Source organism: Caretta caretta, chromosome 18 (genome assembly GCF_965140235.1).
Source record: "Caretta caretta isolate rCarCar2 chromosome 18, rCarCar1.hap1, whole genome shotgun sequence".
NCBI lineage: Eukaryota > Metazoa > Chordata > Testudines > Cheloniidae > Caretta > Caretta caretta.
The window spans coordinates 8,734,827-8,755,276 of NC_134223.1; the positions used below are offsets into that span (position 1 = coordinate 8,734,827).

Genomic DNA, 20,450 nt, shown 5'->3' on the forward strand with positions numbered 1-20,450 from the left:
TGGTCTGTGCCTCTTCAGATTCAGAAAGTAGGTTTACAGACGCACTTTGAGTTCTATCCCTTTGACAGACTAATCTTTTATTTAAGAACCTAAGGGCTTCTGAGAAATCTGAAAGGTTTAAGGTCTGCAGACACGGACATGCCACCTGTGGGGAGGCAAAAGATACCTACAGTACCTCCACAGGCTGCACAGCACTGGTTGTTCGCTAAACTCTGCTTTCATGCCTCCTGCCAGTTAGGCTACATTATTGCTGAGCATGAACAGAATTAGTCTATTCAAACAAAAATAAAACCAGAGTTAGTTTCAGTCCTCTGTTGTAAAAAGCCTCCAATCTAGCTACCAAAGAAGCAATTATTTGGGCTACCTATGTCAGTGCTAAGTAGTAGGCTTTCCCTAATTTAATCCCTTCCGGTAAACAGGCCTTTTACACTGCACTAATTTTCTAAACTAGACTACAGAGCCTATGATAGGACACTCCTAGTATAGGCATATCAGCAACTGAGGGGCAGGGCAGAGCAATACTGCTTTAGGAGATCTTTGGGTGATCTGAAAGTGACAGAAATAGCTTGGATTTCACTCAGACTCAGCTGCATCCTGTAATGAAACTGGTTAATTATTTGGCTGCACAGTCCCCCTCCAGCTGGATACACCTGGTAGGTCAGTAAATTGGTTTCACTGGAATATCAAATCACCATTCACAATTTTGCTCAAGGTGCCTAGATACCAAGCAAGTATTCATAATTGCAATACAGAAGCAAGATTAATGAAGTTCTTAACAGCAAAAAGGCCTTAAAATGGTTTGGTTTTATTAGACGCCAAATTTTAAATATTTACAGGAACCTAAGATACAAATTGCACCTCATTCAAAATTAAACATAGAAGAAGTCGGTGGTTGCACAGAGACACCAGGCAGAAAGTTGGTTTGGTCATACATGTCCATGAGACACCCCAAGTGACCACACTTTATCCAGCAATACTGTCATTTTGACAGTCATATTGAGAAAATTTAAGTCTTCAACAGTTTTCAAACGCAATGATTCATTCTAGAGAGTTTCTAGGAATATTCTTACATGTGTGCCACAAATACCTCACAAAGAACTATAATAATGTTTCAGTCTAGTTATGCCACTAGTCCCATCATATTCAAGTACAATTTGATTGGGACCAAACCATGTTTCTGTGACACACTGCAATACGTGTGGAGTACAGAACTAGCCCAGTTCTTAACACATTTCAGCTCCATTTACGCTGCAAAGCTCCTTTCCCCAATCCCCCTATGATAGTATGTGTATACTAGGGATGTAAATATCATTTAAAAAGTTAACTGTTTAAACTATTAAAAATATGTCATTTAAATGGTTAGCCCATTAGAATCATAGACTATCAGGGTTGGAAGGGACCTCAGGAGGTCATCTAGTCCAACCCCCTGCTCAAGGCAGGACCAATCCCCAATTTTTGCCCCAGATCCCTAAACGGCCTCCTCAAGGATTGAACTCACAACCCTGGGTTTAGCAGGCCAATGCTCAAACCACTGAGCTATCCCTCCCCCCCATTAAGGCGCTGGCTGGCGTGGGGCTGCTGGGGCCAGCCATCCAGCACATGGTTAATGGTTAAGGCGGGTTAACCAGTAAGATTAATACTTACCGGTTCACCTTTTACATCCCTAATGCATACTGGCATTTTAATCCTCCATTGTGGACTGAGCCTAGATCTATCCAAACTAGGTTTTAAGAGTAGCCCAGAAGATCATTTTAAGAACTATTGTGTTCTCTCCACATAGACTTGTGTAACACAGCCTAGGCAATTTTAAATGCCAACACCATTTAATCCCCAATGTAGATAAATCAGTTTCCAAAGCAACATTTCTGAAAAAGGCAAGGTGTTAGAAAACTCTACTTATCTTCAAGGACCAGGAATACTCAACCAACAGGTGGTTTATTTATTTTAAAAGTTGCAGACCTGTTCTCTAGGTTGCAAGTCAAGTGATTTCAAGTCTGTTCACCCCATTTGAGCTCTGGATACTATTTTCCAGCTTTGTTGTGCCAACACCAAAGGTTGTGTTTTTAAGTTAAATGATACACACTACTTCTCAACTAGCCTGTCTTTTTAATCCTAGCCAACTCTCAGGGCTCACAGGTAAAAGACACATTTGCTGCTCCCTTTTGAAAATGACGTATAGGAGAAGAACTACTGTTAAGAGAATTTCAGCCAAAGGAATGTTTACTGCCATCTCTGTACAATAAGTAATATTCAGTGGTTTCTGTTAAACTGTAGAACTCCCAATTCCTCCACCTCCTTGCATCCCCTCTATGGCAACAAGATGCCATGGAGGTTAGCTTTTCAGGCAAGTAGGGAGGGAAGGTGCTCAATCAGAGTACTACATAAAAATTCCATTAACTTTACCATATCCCCAGTAGTCTATTCCCTACCTCTAATATAATTTCTCCATGGCATCCATTCAAGTATTCTGCCAGATACTATCAAGGGTCATTTTTAACGACCACTTACAAGTGTGCTATCCATTTCCCAACCCCTCTCACCAGTCCACCTCACTACATTTTCTTGTATATTCTGGATTGGCAGTACAATTAAGTAATGAGGGTTCAGGATACTCTTGGTTGCTGATTGTTTCCAGGCTTATTAGATAGGAAGGTGAAAAATGGCAAGCTAAGTTGAAAGTACTCCAGACCAGACTGCTGGCCCTTGACTTCTTTCATCTACGTGTCGTACAACTTGAGAAAAATAGCCCAGGTGGTTTTCATTATCAGCTCTGACACTTGGGATCATACTCAATGTATGTGTTTAGAGCAATATGCTGTTATATTGATATTGTAGGTGGGACTTCAACCTAGATGAAAGAGCAAGTGTTGGATGTCCACTTGAAGGATCTCAGATGAAAAAGAAAAATTGTTGGACTCCAAGTTTAAGCAGAAGCTTGTTTTCAAGTAAGTGTGGAACTGCTGTATGATTTTTATCCTTGATTCAGTGGAATCCAGAATAAAAGGAGATACTTTGGGGCACTGGGTCCAAGTCATACTGCTGTCCAGTGAGTGTCCCACTTGGCTGATCCTCTTGTTGGGAGAAACAATCCATTATTGATAGATTGTCAATGTTTCTCTTTAGAAGGGCCTCTGCTAAAGAAGCCATCTCCATTATTGTTCTGCTCCGATCGCTCAAGGAAGATAGGATTATGGAAAAGTAGTTTGACATTACCTGGAGCACTGAGATTGCCTTCAGCCATTTCATTGGGATATAGGCCTAGATATGGTGAAGAGATTGGCTAACAAGACTTGCACAATGTGTTAAACAAAGATCAAGTGTTCGTGGTATTTTTAGGAGGTTCGGGGCTTTTGATTCCACACAGACCATAATATCAACCTATGTGTTGCATTGTAACAGTGAGAAGCCAGGTGCTCAAGTAGCTCTATTCTTCTGAGAGGAGCTATAGGGAATAGGATTGGTAAATTACATGCTGGCTCCAAGGGCCCTCCTGTGGGAAACTAATCTGCCAACCCTCCTGTTAAGAGGAGAGGAAGTGGTTCAGATTTCACTGCCATCAGTGTACTGATGTCAATCTGAAATGCTGAGCGTGTTGAATATCAGTGCTATCTGACCTAGTTCAATCCAGGTGAAACAGAGGTAAGGATGGTAGTGTCTAATGCGGCAACCAAAGATAACCATTCCTTCATTTAAACTCAGTAAGAGCTGTGATTTAATTGCTGTCATCTGGTGCCAAGAAGAGTCCTATAAACAGGAAAAAGTAATCATTGCAAAAAGTAATCATTGCCCAATAAATACAGCATTAAGATTAACGTTTGTATACAATCAACTAACACTGAGAAATGGCTGACCACCTGCCCTCACAGTGGTACACTGGAGTTTGCTATCTAGGGGGTCTACTGGATCCCTGATGGTTTCTTCATGGCTAAGTGCAGTATGCAAATCTCCATCTTTGCTTGGTAGGGATTAGTCTTTAAGACATGTAGCTCCCGCCAGTTATTCAGACCTTGTTAATTTCAGATTGGATTACTGCAATGCACTTTATATGCAGCAGCCACTTGTAAAATGTAGCTAAGACAGTTGGTGGAGTCTCAAGCTTGGAAACAGCATCAGCTTCCACTTAATTTCCTGGTGAAATTCAAGCTGTTTGTATTGGTTTAATAAGTGGTTTGAGTCACATATCTGGAGATACCACTCTCCTTGTAGTGCAGCTCATTGGGGATAAACTGAATCCCTAGATTAGAAAGTGAGCGCATTTGACTCTGGAATTCCCTGGACACGAAGAATCCAAAGCTTTTTTTGAGGTGGGTTAAGAACCAAGGGGTTAAATCTGTGTGTGTGGTTGTTTTAGTGGGATTTATTTAACTTGACACATTGCCTATTTAAGTAGTATTATTAGCAGGCCTAGAGATGCACGTATTCAACATCTACTAAAAAGAAAAGGAGTACTTGTGGCACCTTAGAGACTAACCAATTTATTTGAGCATAAGCTTTCATGAGCTTCATCATGCATCCGATGAAGTGAGCTGTAGCTAACAAAAGCTTATGCGCAAATAAAATTGGTTAGTCTCTAAGGTGCCACAAGTACTCCTTTTCTTTTTGCCGATACAGACTAACATGGCTGCTACTCTGAAACCTGTCAATATCTACTGTATATTATGTGTTTGGTGCCTCTTTACTACTACTTTAAGGAATGAACTTCAGAGTGGGAATACTTCAATCTTCCAAATCAGTTTAACATCTGCCAATATTTTAAAATTTATACAAGTTCAACAGGAGTTTCTCAATTGCCTGTCCAGTCAGAGCTGAGGAGCACACAGAAAGGAAGAGGAGAAAAGCAAAGCTAAATTCCTACAGTGCAGTCACACATGCACTGGGAGTATGTTTTGGAAAAAAAAGTTATTTTTCTTGACCTTGTCATAATCACTACGATTTCTGCACCAATGTTTATCTTTGGAATACTAGAAGGGATGTTTATTTATAAAACTTGCCATTAAACATGACAATGTAATTTAATTGCTGTCATCTGGTGCCAAGAAGAGTCCTATAAACAGGAAAGTTTCTGCAAAAAGTAATCACTGCCCAATATATACAGCATTAAGATTTAATTGATTGCATACAAGCATTACATTGAGAAATGGCTGGCCACCTGTCCTCTCCCCGACTTCCCTCCATTGCCACTTTTCCCATTTTATTCTTTTAGGTACTTGCACTTCAGCCTGACACCTTTTCAAACAGTTCCAGCAATTTTCAAAAAGATGTAAATTAAGAACTTTTAATAAACTGGTTAAGTGTTGATTTCATCCAGGATGGAGCAATGTGAATCACTGATTTTAAAGCACAATTTAAGTTGTGGGTTTTTTTAAATGCACTGATTTAAAATCAGGCCAAAGCTTTTTAAAACTAAATTTGAAAAATTATACTAATACATTTTAATCTAAAGTTGCAACAAAGTGCTCATTTTGTTAGATGCTTCTACTAGTTCAAAGTCATGAATTTTGTAAGAGTGCTATAGCTAAAGTCAAAAACAAAAAGACTAAAAAAAGTTAAGGCCCTAATCCAAACATTTAACCAGATAAACAACTATATTCAGGCCAGTCCTTGCCTACCGACAGCCCCCCAACCTGAGCAAATACTCACCAGCAACCACACAACAGAACCACTAACCCAGGAACCTATCCTTGCAACAAAGCCCGTTGCCAACTGTGTCCACATATCTATTCAGGGGACACCATCATAGGGCCTAATCACATCAGCCACACTATCAGAGGCTCGTTCACCTGCACATCTACCAATGTGATATATGCCATCACGTGCCAGCAATGCCCCTCTGCCATGTACATTGGCCAAACCAGACAGTCTCTACATAAAAGAATAAATGGACACAAATCAGATGTCAAGAATTATAACATTCAAAAACCAGTCGGAGAACACTCCAATCTCTCTGGTCACTCGACCTCAGACTTAAAGGTCGCAATATTAGAACAAAAAGACTTCAGAAAACAGACTCCAGCGAGAGACTGCTAAATTAGAATTAATTTGCAAACTGGATACAATTAACTTAGGCTTGAATAGAGACTAGGAGTGGATGGGTCATTGCACAAAGTAAAACTATTTCCCCGTGTTTATCACACACACACACACACCCCCGCTCCTCAGACATTCCTGTTAAGTGCTGGAAATGGCCCACCTTGATTTTCTCCCCCACACCCCGCTTTCCTGCTGGTAATAGCTCATCTTAAGTGATCTCTCTCCTTACAGCGTGTATGATAACACCCATTTTTTCCTGTTCTGTGTGTATATAAATCTCCTCACTGTATTTTCCACTGAATGCATCCGATGAAGTGAGCTGTAGCTCACGGAAACTTCTGCTCAAATAAATTGGTTAGTCTCTAAGGTGCCACTAGTACTCCTTTTCTTTTTGCGAATACAGACTAACACAGCTTCTACTCTGAAACCTGTATTCATATAAGCGGTCCCATTGACTTTTGAGATTAAGTCAGCAATTTTTCAGACTTAATCTCACTCTATAGGAGTAGATCTGTAGGGGTGGGGGCGGATTTTAAGATAAACAGGACACTATACCTAATCCTCTTGCCCACTCTTTTTTGCTTTTCATACTGCCCCATGTGCATTGAACAATTGCTCATTTCTTGTCCATCAAGCACTCATCCTCATCCCTTCAAATCTCTGATTAAAACCCACTTCTTCTAGGAATCCTTCGCACTCTCACTTAACTGTTGCCCTATGTATTATCAGATGTAAGCTCTTTGGGTAGGGAACACATCTAAACTGCCATGAAAATTTAAGAAACAAGGTGGGTGAGGTCGTATCTTACACTGGACCAACTTCTAATATCCTGGGACAACATGGTTACAACAACACTGCAAACAATTAAAATGTATTGCCGTTAGCCAGTGCATCTAGGTCTCACACACCGAATTCATAGGTATTATGTGCATGACATGAATTGAGTATTGAGTAAACATGCTAAATTGTATTATTCTTACTCTTGCTCATTTATGCGAAGTATCCCACAATACTTTGTGACAGTACAACTCAGTATTTGGCCTAGGTGGATAGGAAATCTGTAAGACAAAATTCATTAATGCTTTACCCTGCTATGTGTGTGAAGTGCCTTCCAGTTTGTAAACATGTTTGAAAACAAGAGATAGAAGGTGTACATCAGGTACCAGAAAAATGAGGCAACTGGGAAATAATCTTGCATGGTGTAAAAAGTGATACCTAACTTGCAAACAGGCACCCCATATGTAAGTGGTTTTAGGGGTATAACCCGGGAGCACAACTTCCGTGTAAGATAAAAACTGAACATGCTGTGAGAATCTGCTTCCTGGGATGGGTTAACTGTATTAACTTGTCTGAAGACAAAACAGTACAGGAAAGAAAATTTGGGTGAGCTTGGTTATTTAGTCTCTTGAACATTAATACCAATCAACTGGCTACACATTTTAACCAATGCAGCACGATATAAATATTGGATATGTTTGCCAGAACTCCATTTGCACACCTTCAACGTTACTCCACTGTGCAGCACTCTACCAGCATCCGTTAGACCTTCACAGTGGTCCAGGACAATAGACCCTGGAAATTAAATCTGTTTCTCCGAGTCAACTAGAGAACAAATGGTCATCTTCTACACAGAAGATGGAACATTTTGCTAACTGCTAAAGGATATCTGTTCTGCAAATCTCAGACACATTAGCCACACTGAACTTAAGGCAAAGATAGACCAGAATGCCATCTTGAGACCATTCTTTTTGAAAAACGGTATTTAGAACACCTGCAAATGCTTCATATATTTGTTAGGCTTTGATATGAGCTAGCAGAGATCTGATGAGGTGTGTATCTATCAAAAGAACAAGTTGTTTTAGTTAGGAGTATTTTGGTAAGGAACAGCTGTCATCTATAAAAAGAAACCAAAGGCTGCAAGAGAGTGGGCTTTAGGAAGTCTCCTGAGAACAAAGCTATCTTTCAGAGTGTTGCCTTCTAGGAACCACAATTGTTAACACTTGTCAGATGCATTAAGTGTATTATAGCCACGGCTGTCAGCACCACCAGTATTAAGGCTGCCTGACACTTTTCCATTATAAGACCCTGTTTTCAGTTGCTTATAAAAACTGCCAAACTAACCAGTTGGGCTGAAGTTTTGCATAGTGGTTGCCTGCCTCAGGCTAAATTTTTTTATGAAAGTTATAGCCAGAGTAGTTCAGCTATTAGAGAAAAATATGTTTCACCCATATTAAATTCAGGTGATCTTGTTCACCCATGTTAAATTCAGGCAACCTTAATTTTTGCATTTCTTAACTTGAGGGTTTGAATTTGCAAGCCTAACAGTATCTTAACATAGTATTTTCATATTACACCTCTCTATTGTATTTCTCTCCATTCTTTCTAAGGCCTGGTCTACACTAAATGTTAGATCAACCCAGCTACATTATGTCACTCAATGTGTGAACTTTCACACTTCTGAATGACTTAATTAAGCCAACCTAACCCACACTGTAGTCAGAGCTATGTTGACAGAATTCTTCCATCTACCTAGCTATCACTGACACCCTGGCACCCCCGTATTCAACGTGGTCATGTCATTAGGATATGGGGGGGGAGGGATAGCTCAGTGGTTTGAGCATTGGCCTGCTAAACCCAGGGTTGTGAGTTCAATCCTTGAGGGGGCCATTTAGGGATCTGGGGCAAAAAATAAATAAATAAAATAAAGCTGGGGCTTGGTCCTGCTTTGAGCAGGGCGTTGGACTAGATCTCGAGGTCCCTTCCAACTCTGATAGTCTATGAGTCTATATGTTTTGTACAAAGTATGCCTTGTGAGGTATTCTAAAAAGTCTTGATCTGCTAGACATTAGATCTCATTGGATTGTATGTGCTATCATCATATGTGAAGTTATGAAGTTTGGCTGTGTGTGTTACTGAAACATGTGGCGAGGTTGAAAACACCCACAAGCAGCCTTTCAGGTACAACAGTAAAAAGGCCAAACAACGTGAATGGCTTATTGAGGAAATGCACACAAGCACAAGGATTACCCCAGGAACTGTGTACAACAGAAACTTCTCAGAGATAGCACTACACAATGGGAACTGTTGGACCCAGGTCAAAGCAAGAGAGCTTTCCAGCAACTGAAGATATAAAATGGGAAAGGACATCATGTCGTCACCTCACTCTCCCTACAACACCACACCTGGAAACACCTGAGGAACAAAGACTTAACTGGTGGAAGTGATGGTCCCAGGCTAAAGGGATTTCTAGCCTGTGTATGAAAACCTGGGAAGCCCAAGTTGAGAAGCAAAGGTAGTTTGTACACCTCTACCCTGATATAATGGTGGAGTGGTGCCCGCCCCGCCACTTGCTGCGGCCCTCCCACCCCAGCTCATCTCCGCTCTGCCTCCTCCTACGAGTTCGCCGCAGCTCCACTTCTCCCTTCTCCCCCCTCCCAGGCTTGCTGCACTAATGAGCTGAGGGGAAATCTCAGCTTTGTAAGCACAAGTGTGCACAGTCCTCTTCACATTGATGGAGAGGCAGACCAAGTGTTAAACCCACATACTGGCCAGATTTGATCAGGGCAGGACAGTACTGCTCTGGGGTCCTAGGCTGGAAGGCTAGCAGTTACCCAGTTGCAGTTACATGCGGGCCCTCTGTGTCCCTACCTCTGTGAATGCTGGTGAAAGTGCAAGCTTGGAGGGCTTTGCAGCTTGTCACAGCAATACAGTGTGAGCGGGAGCCCAGGCTGGTGGGTCAGGGGGTTCAGTGGTAGCCCAGTTCCAGGTGGCACCCCGGGGGGAACCCATCACAACCACCTGTCAGGGAGGTGGATTACCTAAGCCAATGGGAGAACCACTCCGATCAGCATAAACAGCATCTACACTGAAGCGCTGTAGCATTTCTAATATAGACACGCCCTAGCCCTTCTCTCTCTCTCCCCCAGGATCAGATTTGTGTCATTGCCTTTGTACAGAATGGCTGACCAGCAAGAGCATTAGCTCAAAACCTGAAATATCCTAAGACAGTTTAGCTCCACTACTGTTGAAGATGTGCCACATGCTGTGTACAGATGTATAGGACTGGTCTCATGCCATTATTGGGGCAAGTAGTTGTGAAGAGGTGTAATCTAGAACAGTGATTTTCAAACTTTCAACATATGTACTTTTGGGGAGGGGCGGTGTTAAGAGATCGCTTTGTGACTTGGGAGTCATTATAGACAGCTCAGTGAATATCTCTTCAGTCAAAAAAGCAAACATGTTAAGGATGCAGAAAGAATGGGATCGAGAAGATGGAAAACTATAATGCCGTTATATAAATCCACAGTGTAACCTCATCTGGAATACAGCATACAGTACTAGTCACTCCATCTTAAAAAGGGATATTGCAGAACTAAATGGGGCTCAGAGAATGGTCTGGAAAAAACCTCACATGAAGAGACTGAAAAGATTGGGATTGTTTACTTTAGCAAGAACACTAACAAAACACAAAGATGTAAAATGAATGTAGAGGGGGGGGAAAAAAAAAACAGGAGCATCTGTTTTCCCTGTCTCATAACACAGGAACAAGGGGACAATGAAACTAAAAGGTAGCAAATTCAGCACAGATAAGGACACTCATGGGTAATTAGACTGTGGAACTCATTGCCACAGGAAGTCATTGGTAAGCTTGTCTTCAAAATTCAAAGAGAGTCTGGACATTTATATGGCTGGACACCCAGAGTTATAAGAGCAAATGCTAAGTTCTGGAAGCGATATTAAACCTCTTGTTTCAGGGTTTAAGCTAATCTCTAACTGTTAGAGCTCCAGCTGAGACCTTATGTGAAGAGCTCTGTGTAGCTCAAAAACTTGTCTCCTTAACCAACAGAAATTGCTCCTCCCACTTTGTCTCCCACCAACATGGCTACATGAACACTGCAAACAAGGAGTGAGAGTAACTGAGAGCTAATAAGAATGTTTTTCCCCCATTAGCTCTAGAAGTTATCTGCCAAATTAGAAGCACTCTAACAAATAGCTCTCTAGTCGTACATTGTACTGAATTTCTCTTTTCTTCTCCCCTATTAAAGAAGTCCCGGCTCACAAAGCATCACTAGATATCAGTTTACTGCCACTCATTGTAACAGTTTAGAAAACCCAATGATGTGGTGGACTACAAATACACAAAAACTTTTAAAATTAAAGTGGTGTCACAAAAATCTTACCAGGCTGAACTTAAAGCAATGGAAATGTAAGAACCGACCTGAGAAGTAATGGGAGAGTTTAATAAATTGCAAAGATTCCTCCCACTACTTCCTTCAATCTCCTGATAAAGGAAAGTAATCTCTCCAACTGCTTGGTTTTGACTTAGTAAAAAAATACTTATCAGATTTATGACTTCTACAATACTTCTAACTATTCAAGTTTTTACCAAAAAATTCTGAGATTTTATAAAAGCCATTATTTGGTTTTTACTGATTTTCATCTGAATTTTGGGTCCTGGGAGTTCTGGCACTCCCAACTCTAGCATCCAGAAAGAGAGGTGGCAGCTCAGTAACCGTCATCGCTCCTTGCAGAATGGGAAACTAATCTGGACTCGGGGGGGGGGGGGGGGGGGTGCCGGGCGCCACCCATGGTTCCAGCTACACTCTGAAAGGAGATATGGCACCTTGATAACCAAGTTGGTCCTGGTTACCAAGCCATCATCTCTTCCAGAGCAGGGCGTCAGCTCAGAAGTATCAGAATGGCTTCAGCACTAGTGTTCATACTGTTTGTCAATCCTATGCCCACATACACGTTATCAGCTTTAAAAGCTAACTATCCATGCTATCAGCATTTGACAAAACAAAAAACAAAAAACACCCCACCAGTGAGCTACTTTCTTGCTAAAATGGGTTGAAAATGAAACATGCTATCCAGCTACCTTTCAGAACATAAGGGTTTGGGGTTTGTTTTTTGAAAGTTTACAAAACAGGAGTGATTTACTTCAACACTTACATAGAAAACTGCAAAGTTATTTTGCACCTGTTACAAAAATTTTAAAAAGGGTTACAAACACTGAAGTCCCCACAAAGTTTTAAACAAAAACTGAAAACAAAAAAGGCATCATATTCCTAATCTTGAAAATACCTTTAAACTTATTCACGGCTCTGAAGACATTAGCTTATATTAGCTAGTTTGGCCCAGCTATTGTAGGCAGAGTACAAGCTTTCTCCTACCCCATACTCTAAAAGCAAAACAGGTTCTTGTTCAAAACTATCATTAAGAACAGATCTGAGGTGCACTACTGGAAGGACCAGCATTTACTCTGCAAAACTGTTCATGAGTAAGGATATGATTTCATCATGGAGCTCTGGGCTGTCAGCCTGCCCCTCTCCCATGGGTGGTGGGGGGTTCCAGGCTGTCAGCCAGCCCCCTAGACAGGTCACAGGCTTTTGTCAATTTTTGTTTATTGCCTGCAACCTGTCTGTGACTTTTACTAAAAATAATCATGACAAAATCTTAACCTTACTCATGAATTATTTTTCAGACGTTATTTTAAGCCATATGCTTAACACTAGAAGTTTTTTTGCATAATTTCATCTTTTGGCAAGTTAAATTAAAGACTTAATCCCTCCTAGTTAAACAGATTTTCAACTAATTTTCAAACAGCTACTTGATGTACAGTTTGATCTCTGCAATGCCCTTATAAACAACTCCAGGACTTGACCTAGAAGGACTGCCCTTAACTACATGGGTTTTGAACAGTCATCCTGCAAGATATTTTGGTAATTATTCAGTCACTTGTGTGAAAGTTGGTCAACTGCTAGTGTTACAAACAAGATTAGAGGAAGTGTACCCTGTGCATTTAATAACACTTCACCATCCACCCTGTTTAGTTCATTTCCTGTTTTGGGGACGGTCATTCACACAGCAGCAAGGGAGGGAAACTTCTACATAAAGTGATTGTAAAACCAAAAGAATTGTCAGGGGAATTCATGTGCACATAAAGCACCAAAAGTACTTTTCACAAATTTCAAGCTGATTAGGTTTTAAGATGATGTCTCTCTGGATATGTTTTCTGACTTGAGTTGGCTATCTTTCACCTTTCGCAGTGAAGAAAAAGCCTTTAGAAGTAAATGCTTTCTAAATGAAAGGTATTCTGGGATTTTTAGGTAATTTAATCTTACTGCAACAGTGCAGGATATTGATCCTAAAGCTTAAGTGTATGAAAAAAAGCTTATGCTTTTTCTTCTCTCAATGCAAGAGATAAAAAACTTGTAAGTTCACACTTGGACAATTCTGCAACTCAGTTTGCAAGAAGCTTGAGTACAAGGCATGTGCCTCTAGACACTGAGTGACAGCACTTTGAGAAGACATGAGACCTTTTAGGGTACGTCTACACCACAATTAAAATCCCAAGGCTGGCCCATGCCAGCTAACTGAGGCTTGCAGGACATAGGGCTGTTTAATTGCAGCATAGGCTTCCAGGCTCAGGCTGCAGCCTAAGCTTTGGGACCCTCCAAACTCAGAGTCTTAAAGCCCAGGCTCCAGCCTGAGCCCAAAAGTATACACTGCAACCTGCAGCCCAAGCTGTGAGAGCCCAAGTCAGCTGCCACAGGCCAGCCAGGGGAGTCTGACTGCAGGGCGGACATACCCAGAGAGAGCACACTACTTTATACCTGCTTGGAGCTTCTCATTAAAATCCTTCAGTTTTAGGCCTTGTTATTTGACACTAATGAACCATGAGAGCGCGTCCATTGCTACAAAAGTCTGTGCTAAGCGATCTGACAGAATAGGGTCAATCTAGTGCTTTTACAAGAAATAGAATGACAATGATCTCATCTGCATTTCATATTTGGAACCTGTTTTCCATTGCAAGCTGTAGAAACAAAGGTCAACTTGGGTTTGCAATTCAAACTGCTTCCCTTGGAAGGCTGTTTCAGAACTTCACTCCTCTGATGGTTAGAAACCTTCATCTAATTTCAAGTCTAAGCTTCCCGATGGCCAGTTTATATCCATTTGTTCTTGTGTCCACATTGGTACGGAGCTTAAATAATTCTTCTCCTTTGGTGGTATTTATCCCTCTGATATATTTATAGAGAGCAATCGTATCTCCTCTCAGACTTCTTTTGGTTAGGCTAAACAAGCCAAGCTCTTTGAGTCTCCTTTCATAAGACAGGTTTTCCATTCCTCAGATCATCCAGTAGTCTGGAAAGGTTGAGAGCCAGAGTCTAGATAATATTTTTATTGCCTGTGCCACAAACACAGCAAGAGGAGAGTATCAAACTGCAGCCACGAGTCATCTGAAGTAACGACGAGCCACTTTTAATTCAAGTATGCACCAATACAAAAAATAACCAGGGAAATCAGGTAGCAGGATATCAGTTTCAAACTGAGTACCTCCGTCAGCTGGAAAGACGGCCAAGTACCAGTTAAACAACCAAAAAGATCATCTTCTTACAGAAGAACAAAATGAATAGTGGGCTCTGGATTACTAACGGTATATTTGCACTGCAGAGTTAACCTTGGCTCTTACTCAGGTGTTGCCCCAACCCCTTCTTGTCCTCATACAAAAGTCTTTCACGTAAGTGATGCTTTCAACCAGGATTAGCAAGCATAGCAAGAGGTGTAGTTTGCTTTCTCACAAGCTGGTAACCAGTCCACTTTGCAGTGAAGACACACAGACACAACCCCTCGAGAGATCTGAGTTGGAAGGGCCCTTGCTGAAGTAGTGTTGCCCACATAGCATCTTCTGCTTGGATGGGTGAAGTCAGAGACCTTATTCCTTTGGTACAGACTGCACATGAAGAGGGAGGCCCCAACTGATCCAAAAAGGAATAGTGGCAGGCCCCTCACTCCCCTCCACAAGTCCAGAAGTGAGATCATGTTTGTGGCACTTGCCACTACTCGTTCAAATTGGAGACAGGTCCATGGCTGGCTAGAGCCACAGAAACAGGGCATGGCCATAGGAACCCTTATATGGTGGTGTGCCCGATTCTCAAATGAATTTTTGTTCTGGCCACAATTTTGACAGTCAAAAATACTATACTAGTGACAGTCTAGTAACATGGTTATTTGGAAGTGTTATGTAAATACAATAAATCTTTTCAATGTAAAGAATATTTACTAAGTTACAATTATTAATTTTTTTTAAAAGTTTGTAACAAAATTTCTTATGCCCCCACAAAAGTCACGGTGCCCACACTTCACTGGACTAGGGCCCCAGATTGCCTTAGCTGAGCAGGGAGCTGTGCCAGGTCCAGAGTCTCTCTAAATCTAAAGAAAGGCTTTAAAAATACTTACATCAAGCATTGGAACGCCTCCGCTCTGAAACATTTCAATGAAATAGCAACCCAAGTCTACAACTGAGATTTGACACAATACCCAAATTACAAGAAGCAGCACTAACTGTTACCAGTTAGATTTCACCTGCCACAGTTACCAACATTAAAAGAGAACCCAAGTATAGTTCAGACTTCATCATACCTTTGGAAGTTCAGTAGTATGGATTCTTCATTTTTAGATTAATTATAGAGGGGATTCAGTTTAATGATTCCCAAGAGAATTTCCAGGCAGTCAACTCTGAGCCGAAGTTAAACTTGAAAAGTCTGCCTACCTGACTGGGGCAGAGGCTAGGTTGTTTGGGTAGATTAACTGCATTTGTGTTTTCAAACATTTAGATGTTTATAAAATTAAAATTCTAGGTTTTTAACATTTGTTTTTAAAAATCATGCAACATTTGTGTAATTGTGTGCACTCAAACTTCATCATAACTAAACTTTTTGCCTAGAAATGTTTGTGCTTTCTGGACCCTATGCACAATGGAGCAATACAGAGTTTTTCACTCCCCAGAATCCCTGGCAGGGAGACATGGGAAAAGGAAGCCGCTTTTTCACTCCTAGACACTTCCTCCTCACCACACTACTTGATGAGGCCAAGTTCCCCTCGAGTCTTCACATCACATTCCTCCTCCAGTTCTCCTCTTTCAACATAGAAGATTTCTAATACACTTGCTTGTCTACTGTCTAACTTCAGTCGATGAGGAGTCCTAAATATTTCTCCCATCAGAGTGCTCCATGGTTTAAAACTTACCCATTCCTGCAAGTATAATATGATATTTGGGTTTGATAAACTACCACAGTTGAGCACATACACGCACATCACAAAACCATGAGATGATAGGAGAAGTGACAGGCAACTTTTGCTTAAGTTGCATATACACATCTTTAATTCTATTGCTCCAAATTATCTGAAAAAAAAAAAAAAGATGTATACCTAAATTTGTTAGTCTCTAAGGTGCAATAAGTCCTCCTTTTCTTTTTGCAGATACAGACTAACACAGCTGCTACTCTAAACCTAATTTGAATAAGCATCATTGAGGTGAAAACAGAGCTTAGCACAGAAGTTTGAAGCCCACCTTAACCAGGAGGTCAATACAAACACCTTTCATAACTCCACAAGACCTTTGCCTAAGCATCCCACAATTAATGCTATAAAAATACTATACAATGGTAGATGTCCACTAAAAGTACTGATTCTCTAGAAAGTGAGATCTAAAAAAAACCATCAAACCCCACTCACATAACTTTTAAATCAGTGTGTATGATCTAATCATCATATGTAATTATGGTAGAGAAATTCAGGTCCCCATGGAACCTAATTCAAGGGAGAGTAGGGGGTTATTTTTGTTTTACAGTTTGTGTACACAGAACAGTGCTAGAGTAAAAGGAGAATATAGATGCAGAATATGCACAGACCATATTCAGAAGCAAGCATCTATCCAGTCAAACCTGAATTGGACTGGTATGTTGCACGGTCAAATCTTGTAACAGATCCAGATGTCACTATAGTAGTTATGTGTCCTCACATCTCTCACCAGCTGTCCATTGCAGAGCAAAGCAGACTGACAGAAAGCATAGTTGACAAAAGTACAAGTAGAAATTTAATAGGGCAGCAATGCCTCCCTCCTCCAAAAGGAGGCATTTCTCTGTGCAAGTACAGTACTAAACGCTCTAAAAATAGAGCCTAAACTCAATATTACACTGTATATTTACTTTTACAGCTGGATGCTGAATAGTGTAATGCCACAGGACATCTATACCAAATATGAGGAAGTTATGTCTGAATTACCCTAGTTTAGGGAATGAATTATTCTACAGATCAGTACAGCAGAACAAGCTAAAGAAGGCAGCATTGTGTAAGAGGACATATCATTGGGTTTAACACTAAAGTTGATTTTCAAACTGAATGTCTCAATCTGATCAAAAGCAAGTTTTCAACAAGTTTAAGATAAGTTCATTTACACACTTCATTTGAATACTAAGATTAGGTTGGATATTAGGAAACACTTTCACGAGGAGGGTGGTGAAGCACTGGAATGCGTTACCTAGGGAGGTGGTGGAATCTCCTTCCTTAGAGGTTTTTAAGGTCAGGCTTGACAAAGCCCTGGCTGGGATGATTTAGTTGGGGATTGGTCCTGCTTTGAGCAGGGGGTTGGACTAGATGACCTCCTGCGGTCCCTTCCAACCCTGATATTCTATGATCTCATGTGCTGTTCAAATCATAAGTCAATATTTCCCAAAGGACGGGGTACAAAGGACTAACCAGTGGGCATGGAAGACATAACCTACGACAGTAGGGCTTCAACCTTAACAGGATGGGGTTGAAAGAGGGGTGCATTTGGTTTGATTTTCTTACAGGGGTTGGGAAACAGCTTTCAAAAATTTGGGAAACAGTGTCTTAAGTGAGAAAAGAAAAACTAAACCATCTAATAACACTGGTTTGCTAGCAGCTCCATAAACGAGACTTATTTATTTGTCAAGCACCAATGTGCCTGCACAACAGCCCTTTCCCTGAAAAATCTTAAACTGCTTAAATAGCGCACCAAAAACACTTACCCTGGTATCAGCATTATACCCATGCATCACTAGCCATGCTTCAGTGCTTTTTAGCTACCTCACAAATTTTAACAAATGAAGTGCAGGCAATGATTCATTAGACAATTTAAATTGATATTTAATTTGGGGGAGGGGAGGTTACTCAGATTTTGTTTACACATCTTTGCACGAGGTAGCAATAACAAAAAACTGGATGTTTGTGAGCACAATTAGAATAATGTATCAACTATCTTGAACATGCTACCATTGGAGTTTACGTAGTCTGGCAAGGAAGCTTTTAATTATGCAAGCCATGACTGAATTCCATCCACTGATGACTTACAATGGGGTCTGAGTCTTGGTTGGGGCCCTCTAGAAACTACTGTAATACACAACATAAACATTTAAATTGTACAGCAAGTGCAAACTCCTTATTACCAGCTGATTTGAAGAAAAATAAAGGACTGTGCCTTAAAGTTCTTAAAAGCATCTGTGAAGGTTTCAGATACTGATACTGCATAGGTGTAGTCCCCAAAACTAAGTATTATTCTACAATATCAGTAGTGTCTTCTCAACCAGTCTTCATACAGCTATATTAATTCCCTTTACACCTTCAACTGTAAGATTCAAACTATTCTACCACCACTCTGGGGCCTCAGTCTTGCTATCTGCTGAATGCAGGGACATCCTTCACACATGAAGCTGCATTACCTTAAGTGGGGCTCTACACAGAAATGAGAGTCTGTCCAGGCAAATCCGACTACTACATCAGATCCTTGGTCACTGTTGCCAGTCTTGTACTTGTTTATATCTGAAGTACCTAATGGAATCTATGAAGAGTAAAAATTGCTGTCCATTTTAAACAAAAAGTTTAAAATAATTGGAAGATATTGAGGAAACAGGTTCCAGAGGAAACAGGTTATTCCATTCACTAAACAGGCCTCAGATCTCCTTATACAAGACTGATCAAACCTATGTATCCATATAAGAAAATAAAATTCACAATCATGATATGGTCTTGCACGTGAGCTGAATTTTGCACATTCTTAGAGCTAAGTACAGACTCTCCTAGGAGGAAAGATCAGCTTATCCTTCAAGATGTTTTCCTAATATCAGGTATTAAAATTATTTACTACATTTTCAGTCCACTTTAATAAAGAAGTCTGCATGTTTTGCTGAGAACCCCAAGCCTTATAATGACAATTCATGTTTTATAAGTAAGTAGCAGTAACAATTTAGCCCGGCATCTTTGTTAAGGATTGCTACTATATAATCACAATAGCTAATTTTAAAAGCTATAGCTGCAGAGTTACATTTGTTCTTCAGTAAAAATACACAAATCACACTTCCATTTAAAACACAGGATTAGAGTACCAGTCCTGAAAATCTGTAAAGGACTAAACGGTATATGTTCATTTGATAATGTGATAACAGAAATGGACAGTGAACTGTAAAACAAGCTAACATCTTAACACATGCCCTGTTGACTCCTGAAATCTTGGCATTCAGAAATTAAGCTTTGCAGTAGTTCACAACATTTGTGAAGAACTCCAGTACCTCGACCATTACAAACATCAACAAGACTCTCATTCTCACCATTGTAGCTTACATCACCCTTCTAACCTCCTGAGGTCAAGATTAAAAGAGAAGAATAAGCCACTATGTCAGGAACCACACACCACCACGAGGGCAGAGTCCCAAGCACCATTCAGCTCCTGGAGCCTTTTCTTCCTCCTCCAAGCCTCTCCCCTTGCAACACCATGCAGCCCTCGAGGCACCTGCTAACACATCTATCCCTCAACGCCAAATCACACTAGCAGAGGACCCCTACCCTACCTAATCTCCCCCCCGCCCCAAACATCATGTAGACCCTGGAGCCACCTCTTCCCAGACCCTGCCCAAACCACCACCCAACCCGGTCACAGCCCTTCCCACACTACTCTCCACCCACGAAATCCGCCCTCACTTCCCAGCACCACCTGCCAAGAACTTGCTCAGAGCCCCAGGGAAGCCATGCCCGCTCCGCCCGGGAGCGGGAAGCACAACGGGCCCCGCCTTAGGAAGGGGGCCTCCTCGCCCAGGTCACCCATTGCGGGCCAGGCTGCATGAGGAAGGATGTGACTGGAGCGAGGGGGACCATGCGACAAACGGGGGGGGGGGGGGGAATTCTGCCAGGGGACAGGACCGAGCGAGGGGCGACAGCCACCGGGTCCCCAGGGGAAGGGGTCACGGGGAGCTGGGCCCCAGGGCAAGCGTGGGGGCAGCCCCGCTCCGGCGGCCCTCAGCTCCGAGCCGCTCTTACCATGATGGCTCCGCTGGGCTGGGCTCTAGCAACGGCGGCGGCTCCCGGTCCCGTCGGGTCTCTCTCTGAGCCAGGCCGCGGCCCTGCCACTTCCGCCGTGCCCGTTGCCTAGGAGTGCACATCCGGGTCACTACCTTTCGGCCCCGCCCATCGCCGCGTGTAACCAATCAGAACGCGGTTCGCTGGCCATCGCCAAGTATGGAGCGCAGCACGGGCCCTGCAGGGGGAAGGGAGGAGCTAGGAGCGGGAGAGACCATTCTCTCCCCTGGGGGGAAAGAAGAGCTCAACCAAGACAGAATGAGGGG

At 41.7% G+C, this 20,450-nt stretch overlaps 1 protein-coding gene across 2 annotated transcripts in view; it reads right to left on the bottom strand.

The window, feature by feature from the left end:
- The window catches only part of CAPZB (capping actin protein of muscle Z-line subunit beta), a 111,770-nt gene extending 91,474 nt beyond the window's left edge, over positions 1-20,296 (bottom strand). Inside the window, exon 1 of one of the 2 annotated variants that reach the window (XM_048825044.2) lies at positions 20,146-20,296. In XM_048825044.2, coding sequence (XP_048681001.1) covers positions 20,146-20,148 — 3 coding nt within the window. In that variant the 5' untranslated portion in view covers positions 20,149-20,296. The remainder of the gene's footprint in view (positions 1-20,145) is intronic. The other variant, XM_048825045.1, reaches the window with a different exon arrangement.
- Positions 20,297-20,450: the final 154 nt, after the last annotated feature.